General features: G+C 36.8%; 1 protein-coding gene across 3 annotated transcripts in view; it reads left to right on the top strand.

Moving 5' to 3' along the window:
* The first annotated feature begins 922 nt into the window (after nucleotides 1-922).
* Nucleotides 923-14,034, top strand: part of LOC136828666 (uncharacterized) — a 67,953-nt gene continuing 54,841 nt past the window's right edge. For 2 of the 3 annotated variants that reach the window (XM_067086742.1, XM_067086753.1), the window contains exon 1: nucleotides 5,632-5,716. Coding sequence is in view for 1 of the 3 variants with exons in the window: in XM_067086732.1 (XP_066942833.1) it covers nucleotides 1,670-1,775 (106 nt within the window). In the remaining 2 variants the exon portion in view is untranslated. Of the gene's footprint in view, nucleotides 972-1,630; nucleotides 1,776-5,631; nucleotides 5,717-14,034 lie in introns of those variants that run through there. The other variant, XM_067086732.1, reaches the window with a different exon arrangement.

The following is a 14,034-nucleotide window of genomic DNA, read 5'->3' as shown; positions in this document are numbered from 1 at the left end:
ATATATCAGGGATTAAGCTGAAAAAATAATTGAGTAAATAGCTAGAAATGCCATGAAAAAAAAAAACAGCTCAGAAATAGAAATTATTTTCATTTGTTTTTTGATAATATCAATCGATTCCATTATGTCAAAAAATATCACTAAATGTCAACTTTTCTTGGACTCGTTTTCGAAACTAATGTGTCGCTAGATTACTTCTCAAAGCACAGCAAAAAGCGCATTTAAAATTACTGAGGGTTTAGATTAAGCAAAGACGATATATGAGGCAAAAATATCTGAATTACATGCTGAAAAGTATATGAAATTAACAGTTCATACGACCCCAAGTGATATAAAATTGTGCGCTAATCAATGAAGATATATCAAGTAAAACAGAACTTTATCAAATCAAGGAAAGTCACGTAAAATGGAACATTAATCCAGAGAAATCGGACAAAATTATGTTTCGCTACGCACACATGATAAAAATAAAACGATGTAACAAGTAAAGAAGCAGCAAAATATATATCTTTAGCAATGTAACACTGAAGAGACCCTTAATGATATTACCATCAATTATGATATATGCTCATTAAGGCGTATACACGTTAATGATTCGGATTCTTATACAAGGCAAAGAGATCTTGCTGAAGCTAATAATTCCCAACAATTAGTGTCTTGTCCATCCCTGTATGCTCCATTTTCCATTAATATTTGACAGGTAAAGTGAAATGCAGCCTAATCAGAATGACGTCAGCGTAAATAAAATCTGGCGGCCCAAAACCAACATTTTAATCTCTTCATGAGAGAGAGAGAGAGAGAGAGAGAGAGAGAGAGAGAGAGAGAGAGAGAGAGAGAGAGAGAGAGAGAGGTACATTAAGTATACGCCGAGGTGAGAGAGAACGTATCTACTGCAGACATCTACTCATTAGGGAATTACCTCAGTGAGGTGCGACCTTTAGCCTAGGTTAAAGCACCCAAAACCTCACTCTGTGAATCGAACCCAAGAACGATTTCCATTTAGTGCGTGTTCTAGAACCTCCTCACCTCCGCTAGGTGGTTCTAAGTGACAGTATTACAATATGTGAATGGTTCTTTATTTTATGTGAGCTTTGCAACATCTTTCCAAGAGAGTGGAAAAGGAATTGCTGAGACGCATGAGGCATGTGATTCGAATAATTATATTAGTATGATTGTAATAAATATTTAATTACGATGGAAGGTTGCAAAGATTTTTTTTAGCAATGTAAACAAAAACAAGTTTTTGACAGTAACAAAACTTTAGACTACGGACATTAGTTTCACATCACTTTATCCTCTGTGCAATACAAATAATGCGATATATCATGCATCATCAATTCAAGTAATTCCTGTTTAAATCTCGGACCCTGACAATTTCACCTAATTGTAAAGGGATAACTCTGGGGTAGTCTGGAACCTTAAACACGGAAGTTTCTTTTGACAACATAGGGATCCATCTTACCTGAAGATCTTACTGGCAATTAATCAAGATTTGCCATTAGTATTTGGACTACTCGAAAATCAGCCTCTACAATTACGTCTGAAGTACTTGGTATGTCTGAAGTATTTGATGTTAGGTATGTGCCATAGAAAGTTTCTTTGCTAATTCACCCTACTTATACTGAGACAGGTATAACAACTAAAGGTGATGTGTCATCTGATGACGTAGATGTTGATGGGCGATTTTATGGGAGCAACATCCACCACTCACCCTCCGAAATGGCAGAAATCTTGTGGGCCAAAAGAATCAGCAACTGCTCAATTCAAGTCTAAAGGTGAGTCCAGACGATGCGTTTTTTCGTTCGATTTTCCGCATGCCTTTGACGCATTCGACAGAGCACATCGCGCATGCCACTGAGCACTCGTTTTTTCCCGGAAATCAACGAGGCATGCGACAACGCAAGGCTTCCCACCGGTGATCTTTTTACCCTGGGAGCTATTGTGTAGTAAAATCTAATTACGATGTCACTTGACAGCAAAAGAATTAACTCTTAATTCTATTGAAGATTACCAAAAACACGAGCTGCTTTGGAAATCTGATCTAAAAGGCTATTCTAGCAAGTTACTGAGAGGAGATGCCCTTCAAAAACTTAGGGAAAAATATGCAAGAGATGTCACATTGTAAATCTTGCAAAATGGTATTTTTGTTTTGTTTAAAATATTCTTTCATCCACAATCTTTTTTTGCTGTTTCTTCCGTCTCTGCTTAAAAATATTATTAATAATTAAGTAAGCAACACAAAATCCCGCACAAACAAGTGGTTCCACCGACATCACTGCAACTAAAAACAGCAACGTGTGGACAGTAAGAGGCTGCATGCGTTTACGTTCCTCGTTCGTCTTTCAACCTTCGCATTCGATTTTAATGCAAAAGGGAAGCGCTTAGCGCATGGAAAAACGCATCGTCTGGACTTACCTTAAGGAACATTCAGACCGAAATTTACGTTTCTGGTTTTATCTATATCTAGGGTCCATCTTTCTGGAAGTTACAATTACCAGCCGCACTGGCAAAAGGCATTTTAGGTTTAATATTTCTACTCTGAGCTTTCTGCTTTTCTTCAATGAATGTAACTCACCTAGTGACCCTTATAACTTGACTTTATCTCTCATACATGTAATGTCCCACTGAATAATGGCGAAAAGTACTCCTCAACACAATGCACTGCTACTTCCCAGCTGCAGGTTTCGTGTTCCATATTATCACAGTCTGCCAAACCGGTTACTTTTCCATGAATCTTAGATTTAAAGCAAGCTGAAAAATGGCAAAAGTTTAGCAATAGTAACATCTCCTGGGTCATGGAGTGTACGGCTTGATTTTAAATTTATGCCATGTTACACAAACACTTTTCGGTAATCTCACATTTTCAAGTGTTGGAAGCAAGTATGGGAGTTATAAATTGAATAGTTTACAGTCTTCTTCATCCTTTTAACTTTAATATCTGGCTTCTCTAGATGTTTCTCCTCCAGGTAAGTCGTGGGTTGACGAGATTAAGTATTTATGCACGAATGGCAATGTGCATTCAAAGGTTACATACATCTATCAAAGAAACTAACCTTGATAAGATGCTCACTATAAGCTCTGTGATGTGATTTATAGTCATCTACCGCAGTACTTCATTATGACTGGACCTCAAAAATTTTCTGCATCAAAGTGTTTCATATCTAAAGAAAAAAATATTTATCGGAAATATTTCAGACACACTCCCTTAAAATTCCTCATACTTTGCTTCACTAAGCTCCAGAGTAACGAAACTGAAGCCAGATATTTTTCTGGAGAGATATCTGATGCTAATGCTCTCTTCATTTAAGTACTTGATGATCGCTGCTGATTTTACTTTGGACATTCACACATAAATGTTTAATTGTTATCATTACTTTACATTCAGAGCATTCAGGAACAGGGTATATGGATTATTTATTAGATATATGTTTGTCAGAAGAGAATGGCCTATTCGGAGACATGTCAGAATTACTTGCGTATGTCTCTCTTTTGGTATGATGAACTCCATTTTCCAACACTAGGTTTTATTTGTTTTAATTCATTACTTTGTTTCTTCATTCAATATATTTTGCCATTTTTTTCATAATACTTATTTTTATATGGTTCTATATAATCATTAACAGGGATATTTGCATTTCATCTTGTCATATGGGTTGCTTCTTTAGCTACTTTATCAGTCTCTTCATTTCCTTTAATTCCTATATGGGTATGGATCCAACTATTTCTATAGTTTTCCCATTATTATATAACTTATGGCGTAATAATCTGTTGTACAACATTATTTTTTGGTTTGTAACTTTGAATAGCTTCTATAGCGCCTCTCGAGTCACTAAAAATCACAAAATTATTGAATGATGTTTCTTAATTATTCTATGGTTGATGTAATTGCACACACTGCTGTGAATATTAAGGCATTATCAGGCATTGCCTTGGGATACTGCTGCATATCCCACTACATACTGAGATTTAGATCCCTCTGTCTATATTGCGTACTGTGGACCTTTTCGGCTCATATGCTCTAGTGCATGTTATCTATGGTGTTCTGGGGTATATGAGGATCTGAACGAAAACAAATTATTTTAGTTGTTCTTTTTTTTTACATTGAAACGGCATAGGATACTACATAGAGGTATGCAGTATTAAAAAGTTATACAAAAATAGCATCCGTGGGCATTTACCTAAAATTATCCGAAACTTTCTGACAGATCGCACTTTTCAGGTGAGAATTGATGATGTTTTGTCCAAAACTTCAGCAATAGATGATACCAGTAATAATCTACGCATTGGAATTAAAAGTAACCTGTATATGGATGATTGTGCCCAATATTATTCAGTACCTCGCATAAAACATGCAGAACGGATTAATAAAACTATACGAAAATATATGAATGTGCCTCATCTGTAGGCTTGAACTGTCCGTAGATGCAACTCACGCAGTCATATTTTATAAAAATAAAATGTGGAAAAAAGTGAAGAAACAGATTTAATAATCAGAAATCATTCCATACCAATTGACCAAAAAGCTAAATTTTTGGGATTAGTATTTGATACTCAATTAAACTGGAAAGCCCACATAACATATATTAAGTCAAAATTTAAAGGGCATTAAATCTAATTAAAAAAAAAAACTATTCAAAACTACTTGGGGATGATAGGCAAAATCTTTTTATACTGTACAAAGCAACAGTGTTGGCTATCATTAATGTGGCGGAGGGGTATTAAACAGTATGATGAGAATGAGCATCATTACAAAAATTTAAATTATTTCCGCTATAATCACTCGTGGGCAAAGCAGTCTAGTGCCAACAGTCATCACCTCTCAATGCCTATAAAACAGTCAGCTCTGAAGGATGGTTTTACTCCTGAGCTTTGATTATGAACATTCATATTTATATAAATCAAGTCCAACCATTTTTATGTAGTTGACAATTTCACAACAGTTCTCAGTATTGCCTTCAAATATGAACCTCAGTCACAGACAGGATATCTTTTCCTAGTTACTAGGCCAGAAAATTTTTAAAGTTAAAAAATTACCACCATTAAAGCCTTAAAGGGAAATAAAGGACTCCTGGACTCGAACCCTCGGACATATTCCATGCATTATTTATTTTACCACCTCATCACAGTTACAGGTAGGTGGTTCTTTGTGATGGTATGACAAACAAACTGAACCGTTCACTGTATGGCAGCTTTGCTATAATGCATGAGGCTTGTGTTTTTATTTCGTGTAAATAAACATTCGAGAGCAAGCTGAAATTTGTTCTTTTCAAATACAGACAAGTTCAGAACAGGTCCATACTTGAAGAAATACACAAAAAGTGCAACAACAGATGTCAGAATTCCTTCCAGTTCTCACAAATTAGTTTGAACAATAATTTTTTTAGTATACACGGTGCATGCAACTTAATATCTAAATAATATTTGAAAGACCTCGCCCCTACGTGAACCGTAGAACAAATTTTAATATGAATACCGCTCACAACTGGAAAAAATACTTCATACACGAAAATAATTCTAATAATATGTGAAAATTATTTTCGAAATTGGAGAGACGGGGGAATGGTGAGGGGAAGTAGGGGACAAAGAGCAGTTCACAGGTGTTCAACACGAGGCTGCAAGTGATTTACAGTCTGCATTGCCGAGGGTGCTATCCAAGCATCAAGACCTGCTTTTTAGTGAGCGCAGGAGTTGGCTTCCTTGACGTGAAAAGAAACAGGTATGTACTAAACCATTCCATCCCAATTAAAGTAACATATGCACAAGAACACAGAAAGCAATAAGGAGCAACAACGACAACAAAAGAAAAACTAATGCTACTGATGGAGTTTGAATAACGTATGGCAAGAAGAAATGATAAGGTTGAAAAAAAAAAAAAAAAAAAGGTAAAGCAGCAATGTACAGCTTCTCCTCAATATCAAAATTGCCATTGGGTAAACGGAGAATTTCTCTGTTTCTTGAAATTCTAAATAATTCATGTATTTCTCGGAATAGTGAATGAAATTATTTAATATACAACTATTAGGCGCTGCTTATGCCTGCAAGTACGCATTAACATTTTTTGAACAAAAACTGATTCACCAGATTATTATAGTTAACGACATGAGCATTTTCATGATTCAAAAGAAATTGTTCACTCGCACAACAATTACGAGAGAGTTGTAGTTTTCTGCCCGTCAGCACTTTTTCTGTCCGCACTGTCTGTCCGACCTCAGATCTTAAAAACTGCTGAGGATAGAGGACTGCAAACTGATATGTTGATCTCCACCCTCCAACCATCAAACATACCAAACTGCAGCTCTCTAGCCTCAGTAGTTCTTATTTAATTTAAAGTTAAAGTTAGCCATAATTGTGCTTCTGGCAACGATGTACGATAGGCCGCCACCGGCCCGTGGTTAAGTTTTGTGGGCAGCGGCTCACACAACATTATACAGAAAACACAGAAAGATAGATCTATTTTCGGTGGCCTAGATTATACGCTGTAGCGGCTGTAAAGAAAACTCGATTGCGCCGAAGAAACTTCGGTGCATTTTTGACTTGTTTACAGTTGCAATCAGTATACTGGAGTAATGGCGGACTTTATATCGTGCAAAAATAAACGCAATTAGCCTTTTTAATTAAAGTATAAAGTATGACGATTTTATATATATATATATATATATATATATATATATATATATATATATATATATATATATATATATATATATATATATATATATATATATATATATATATATATATATTACAAACTATATTTGCTACGATTGGAGCTCAGTATATAAATCATACCAAACAGTCAGACAATGCCGCTGACACCTGCGATGCGGCGGGCGTTTTTGTTCTATCCCTACATCTTGTTATTGACGATACCCAATATGGATTATTTCTTACTAGGATATAAGAAGCATATTACTTGTGTACTTTGGACCAGGTTTAACTAAAATGGTTAAATAATCCTATAATCTTAGTTGCTGTTTGTTAAGATCTTGAAATTCTTTGTTTCAATTCCCCACTGACCGGATTGTCTGTCTGTCTGTCTCTCTCTCTCTCTCTCTCTCTCTCTCTCTCTCTCTCTCTCTCTCTCTCTCTCTCTCTCTCTCTCTCTCTATATATATATATATATATATATATATATATATATATATACATAAATATACATATACATAATACATACATATATATAAATATACATATACATACATACATATTACATTATATATATATAAATATATATATATATATATATATATATATATATATATATATATATATATATATATATATATATATATATATATATATTATATATTATATATTAGTGCAGAGAATTTCGACAGAACTAGCTGCATCATACATTTCCGCAGATGGCTCATCAGTAGTGCAGCGAACCACGCTGAACACACCTCAGGCATTTCCCTCTATCTGACAGCCGCTCTCTCGCTTCTTCCTAACAATTTCATACGGCACATCCTTCTCAGCATGTTGTACATCTGCTAATTAAAACTCATTTCGATTCTTCTCTTGCCGTTTATACCAGAAAAACAATTCACCTCTACTGTTTCTGCCTTTTTTTGCATTAAACATTCACGCTTTACCTCCATTCAGGAGCCTGGCATAACTGTCCTTCCATACATTCCAAACGTGACTATCATACTTTTTCCTGCCGTGTTTCTCCTATTTTTTTAACCCTCCTCTCCTCTGATTCGAACATTATCCATTATATTTACGCCAGAATACTTTATGCAAATCTACTGTTTCCACTCTCAAACCATCCATATTAACATTTACTGCTCACATTCTATCTTTTCATTTATTCTAACACCCTATTCTGGCCCATAATCACTCTCAACTTTCTCTTTGCTTCTAAATTCCATTCACGACCCATCATCTTATATCAAAACGCTGCATCTGCATCTAATGCCCTTTCTCTGAGTTCCATCCAAAAATACACTAAAAAGCCAGGGAGACAACACATAATCGTTTCATCCCCTTTTCCCTTTTACACCAACAAAACTAAACACATACTTCACTTCCATCACAAAATCCTCTATTACTCTCAGCAAGTAGGCATCTATATCAAGCCCAATATCCCCAATATTCTACTGTATATCTGACATAAGCTTTCTCTTGTTCCATGTATGCCACGTACACTTTTTTCTCTTTACTCTCAAACTTTTCGCACATGTTTCTTATTAACGACTTGATCCACAAACTTCCCTGCTCCAAACCAATTGTGTTCTTGCCCTACGGATCCTTCTGATATCTTACTTTATTCGGTTGAAATACTGATATGGTAAGGCACGTCATCCTTCTATAATTCTTAATTTCTTCGTAATTTTATCACCTTGATCGTTACGTAAAGGAACTACATAAACCTTAAACCACAATCACAAGATCGTGTTACAACCCATGCTTTAAGCTTAATATGACAATGTTTACAAATATGATACGTAAGAAACACATGTATGCTATACGAAGTGATCGTGTTCGACACAGATGCTCCAATCAGCGTTCTTTAATAAATATATACCTACGATTTTCGTTCCATTTCATCATGTGTGTCACAAATATGGGGGCAACATTTGTTAGATCACAACTGTCAACATTTATGATCATTGTTCGATTATCTCAAAAACAATAAAGAGTCAGGCTAAAGCTGAAAATAACCCACAGATGTTCAGTAGCCCTAATGAACTGTATTCCAAAGACCTTAGGTTTATAGGGTAGGCGGCATTTGTTTTTCATGTTAAAATTTATGCTATAAACTTTAGTCGGAATGAAAGAAAGACGAAAGCTCTCCTCCACCTATCAGCTCGCCACACAAAACTTCATTAACAAAAAAAATAATTTGTTGTACACAGTACGATCATAGAGTGCCGATCGAATTATAATTGTGGAAAGGTGTCATTCAAAATAGCATCTGTTCAATGGCTAAGTGTGAGTATGATTAATAAACGGTCGACATGAATTTTGCACTATATACATTAGAATAAAATAGCAAATTATACAAAACTAGTTATACAAGTAATCCGCCAACATAGGTCGCGCTGAGATATTGTCATCCACCACTCCAGTAAATGTTTAGGTCACGAATTTTTAGGAAAATAAATATGTTTTGATAGTAATTTAAAACGAAGCCACATTACAAAGAAATCTTAAATAAACCGTACTGATTGTGATCCTACATGGCTGCTTTAGCCAAAATTTGCTTAAGACAGTTAACCAATCTCTTCTGGGGGCCGGCGCCTCATCATGATTTTCGCGCACACTCCATATACGGGCTCGTGTAAATATGTTAAAAGAAGTTTTTGTACCAAGTTCTACATGCAACTGCTTACATTCCATCATCACAATTTCTATACTATAGCAAAACTTTTACATATTTTTTTTGCAACAGTTATGTTAAAAAAATATATCAAATATAGTTTTTTTTTCATAAAATCTTTAAAAACATGTTTATATATCAATTAATGTGTTCATCTAAATTCCACATGCTATAGTTTTCTCCCCGATGATGACCTTTCAGAAATTAACTTCAGCAAGATGGTCTTTTCTATTTTCATGCGAATAAAATCATCTGAGAGATAAAACTGAGTTTTACCATACACACACACACACACACACACACACATATATATAATATATGTGTGTGTGTTTTATATGAAACAAACATTCAAGCAACCTTTTTCTCAACTTACCTGGCAAAAATCGCACAGGTTGGTAGCTGGCCGAAGTAATCCGTCTTTTCCTCTCTCTCTCTCTCTCTCTCTCTCTCTCTCTCTCTCTCTCTCTCTCTCTCTCTCTCTCTCTCTCTCTCTCAAGCTAGTCTAATACAATTTTATATTTGAACGGGTATGTTTAAATCAAACCTGGGATACAAAAATAGACTCTATATCGTAAGCCCCACATGAGACTGATTAAAACGAAGACACAAGTAATATTAAAAGAGAAACCAAGCTCCTTCCCCACATTGTTACTAAGTGTCCCGTACTAACACTGTGTCCATTAGTCAGACTACAAAAACAGGTGTCTAAAACAGTCACCCCTCGACCACTGTACACATTATTTGCACACCTGTGCATGGTTTATCCCAGTAACATCTGTCAATCAAGAAACATTCTTATTAGTTTAAATATGAGACAATGTGGGATATTTCCCATAACACAACTAAAACTCAAATAACAGAAAAATGCACAAATAATAAAATATCGCAAGTCTTATGAATTAATAACACACATGGTAACGTGTTGAATATTTTTCCAACTGTCTTAAGCTTACCTTTCCAAATGCTAATAGAGAGCTTATCTTTCGGTGTCTACGGTAATAAACTCCAATAACCACAATGCTCCATGTTTCACCACAGACCTCTCACTTGCCCTATCGGCCACTCCCACTCGAACAAACGAATTTGCATCACCGCAGTGACACACCCTACAAATCCGGTTCTATAACCAGATAAAGTTTACACCATACAAATCCGGTTCTATAACCAGATAAAGTTTCTGGAAATTTCTATGGTGACTTTACTTCCGTTCACACGTGTGTTGTAACCAAGTGCCTTCGAGAAGATTGACAATGCTGAATCTGCGCTGGAAATGCCCAGTCGCGTTCGGATCGTGCTGAATCCGGAAAACACCCAAGCATCCACTTCTTACCCTGTTTGACCTCTGCACAACAGTGGCATACCTATGTTTAACAAAACATGGCTCGGCCACCACCAATGTGTCGACCTCGACACAAATCAGGTGCATCTCAAGTTTTACTCTGCCACAGCATATATCACCAACATTTGCACTCAGGTGTCTGCGCCTCCCTAAAGCAACACAGACGTCCACATTTTAATAAAATGGCGACACACATAATTAATATGATTAGTAACAACAAGGGCAAAACACTCGGTACCACTAATTCATTTCTGTAAAAAGTCAGTATAATCAGTTCCTTCTTCTTCTGTTAATGCTGGCAAAGTAGATATATGCACCAAGCTCGGTAACTCCATGACGATGACATGTATGTTGAAAGAAAATATTCGTTGACGAATTACAAATCCTTTGGCTTAGGACCATGAACAAGGCGGAGATTATTTTGCAGGTTCCGTCAAATAACTGCAACCTCTCGAGTATCAATGTTGTAGACGATTTGGCGCAGAGCGTAACCATCTTGCAGCTCCTACAGTACACCACTGTTGATGTTGTCGTTGGAAGCACCACATAACTGAGGACTGGTCGAAAGTTACAGTGTGAACCTGTCACGTTAACCGCCAGTTCTAACTCACATCCCCCTAAGTTTTTACCCCTTAACACAAACATTTCGCTATCACAAATATACTTAATGTGGATTAAAACACGCATCCTGACGTGTAATCTACAGCCGAAGATTGATACCTATTACCCAGAATGTACATAGTCTTTATTTCCCCATATTTACTAAAGAGCCATTATATGTGCTAGGAAACGGTCTTAATATATAACTGCGAAATGACTCCTTGTCACTAGTCGGAATCTCTACAATTAACCCTTTATCAGACAAACAAACCTTAATTATCCCATACTATCTAAACAAATCACTACTGGTAAAAATTATATTAGACCCCCAATCGTAAGCTTCATCCTTCAAAGTGGACTCTTAACACCCCCAAAGGTGAAGCCACTATCACCGCCTGCACCTGGTATCTTTCTCAATAGTTAAAAGCTTAGTGTGCACCGTAAGGAAAGCAATTGTCACATCTAGGTCGCCTCTAATCCCCTGAACAGTAAACTACTCAACATTATAAGTCTTCCTCAAATCCTGAAACGCCCCCCATAACTCCGTGTTATCAGCATGCAACTTCGTCAAAACTCTCCCCTGATCAGCCTACTTAGTTTCCAAAATTCTCACCTTCGTTAAACTCGTAACTGATACACCACCAATTGCTGCTATGGCCACTGCTCTTCCCACCAAAGCGACCGCTTCCCGTTTACACCTCCTAGGATGAGTACCCGCCAACTGTGCACTATTTGGCTTCGTATCCGGAACCCATCTCAATGTCTTCATAATTTTACCCTGAATTCTGTCCGCTGCAACATTAATTTCTGATAACAAACGTCCCAAAGGGTTGGACAAATTACGTTGAATACTTGCTTCCTCTAGCGTATTCATTAGCGTTTCAGCACTATCCCGAGAACTTTCCAACTCCGATCTGGCCGATCCCAGATCCTCGAATTCCACATTCATCAAAACCACACTTTGTGGTCTTCCCTAACAACCACACCTGGTCCCAAATACACCTTTCCTCTTGCACCCATTGCCGCCACCATGGCGAAGAACAAGCAAAGTCTCCGCGTCTAAAAACACAGAGAAAAAAACATAAATAAATGCTTAAACCCACAAAGAGAAAGCAGAAAAAACCCACGGTCAACGCACTCATTTCAAAACTCGTTTTCCCCTCAAAATAAACCCGAAACCAACATTAAACTGTTCTTTTAATTTTTGAAATGTGCATTAACCTTGTCACCCCCGAGTCTTCATCCAAAACTACCTACCTATTTCCCCCTTTCTCTTCTCTAACCCGAAACATCCCATCAAATTTTGGATCCAGCTTATAATTCAAATCTTCAAAAATACCAGATATCCGACTGCAACTCTCACGCCATCCGATTTTGCATTACTTCACGTGACTATTTCTCAAGTCTTTGACTCCAAATTACTACTAAGGCGTCTCTCTTTAGCTGTAGCAATTAATGATTTAACTGTATCGTCACAACGTGAAGATGTGGACAACAAATCAAATGCACCCTGAACGGGATAACCAATTGTGTTGCTAACCATTGTATTACCACCCACTGTAACTCTAAGAGCTTCGAGCACCTTCCTATTAACTCGCTCACACAACCCATTATCACACATATTCACACATTCTCTCCCATTATCAGCAATAAGAAAAAGTAAGTATATCTTAGTTTAACAGACCACTGAGCTGATTAGCTCTCACGAAGGATAGATTTACTTTTACGTGGCTAAGAACCATTGGTTACCTAGCAACGGGACCCCATTATCCGAACCACATTATAGCGAGAAATGAATTTCTGTCACCAGAAACAAATTCCTCTTGTTCTTCCGGTCGGAGATTCGAACTCGCGACCAACAGAGTGGTAGCTGAGAACGGAAACCCATTGAAGAACTATCAATAAGAACCTCCGGCAACGCATATCGACAAAAATACCCTCATCTGCTGTCTTATTCTTCAATGGAAAAATTTCTACCCAAACCTTGTTAACTCATCTATAATCACCAACAAATGCCTATATCCAAAGCTTGAGTCGTAGAAATTCGTTAGCAGATCCATGCGAACCTTTGAAATGGCCTACGATGGACAGGAAAAGACCCCAATTTACAGGTTGTAACACTCGCTGATTTACACAAATTACACACGACACCCCATCACAAAATTCTCCTCTGAAGAAAAAATGCTTTTCCAGAAAAAAACTTATCACGTACTCTCTGGTATGTCTTCTCAACCCACAAATGTGGACTAACAAACTTACAATGCATATTATCCAAAACCACCGGGATTAATTCTTTTGGCACCACGATCTGTGTTGCATCCCCCTTATCCTCACTACTTCTCAACTGATAATCAAGTCTCCTCACCAACAAATTACCCTCTAACTCCAACCCTGAATAAGGTAATCTATAACTTTTTCTCACTAACTGTCCTCTAAGAAACGCCTTCGCATCTGTTAACACACCATCTTCATCTTGTTTCTTCTCTACCAAACTAATATCCCAGTCCACATGCTCACCAGTTACAGTACACACATGTTCACCCTTCACGTCCACAAATTCCTACTAAGAGCATCCGCCACCACATTATGTTTATCCTCAACATACTTAAGTTTAACATCAAAATCCTTAATTGTCAAAAACAACCTAGCACCCTTAGGAGAAATATCTGGCTTATTAAAATGATCCAACAATGGATAATGATCCGTAAGAACTTCCACCTTATTCCCCATTAGTAACATCTTAAAATGAACCAAACTAGACAACACTGCA

Source organism: Macrobrachium rosenbergii, chromosome 3 (genome assembly GCF_040412425.1).
Source record: "Macrobrachium rosenbergii isolate ZJJX-2024 chromosome 3, ASM4041242v1, whole genome shotgun sequence".
Classification (NCBI taxonomy): domain Eukaryota; kingdom Metazoa; phylum Arthropoda; class Malacostraca; order Decapoda; family Palaemonidae; genus Macrobrachium; species Macrobrachium rosenbergii.
This window is presented reverse-complemented; position numbering and strand designations above follow the sequence as displayed.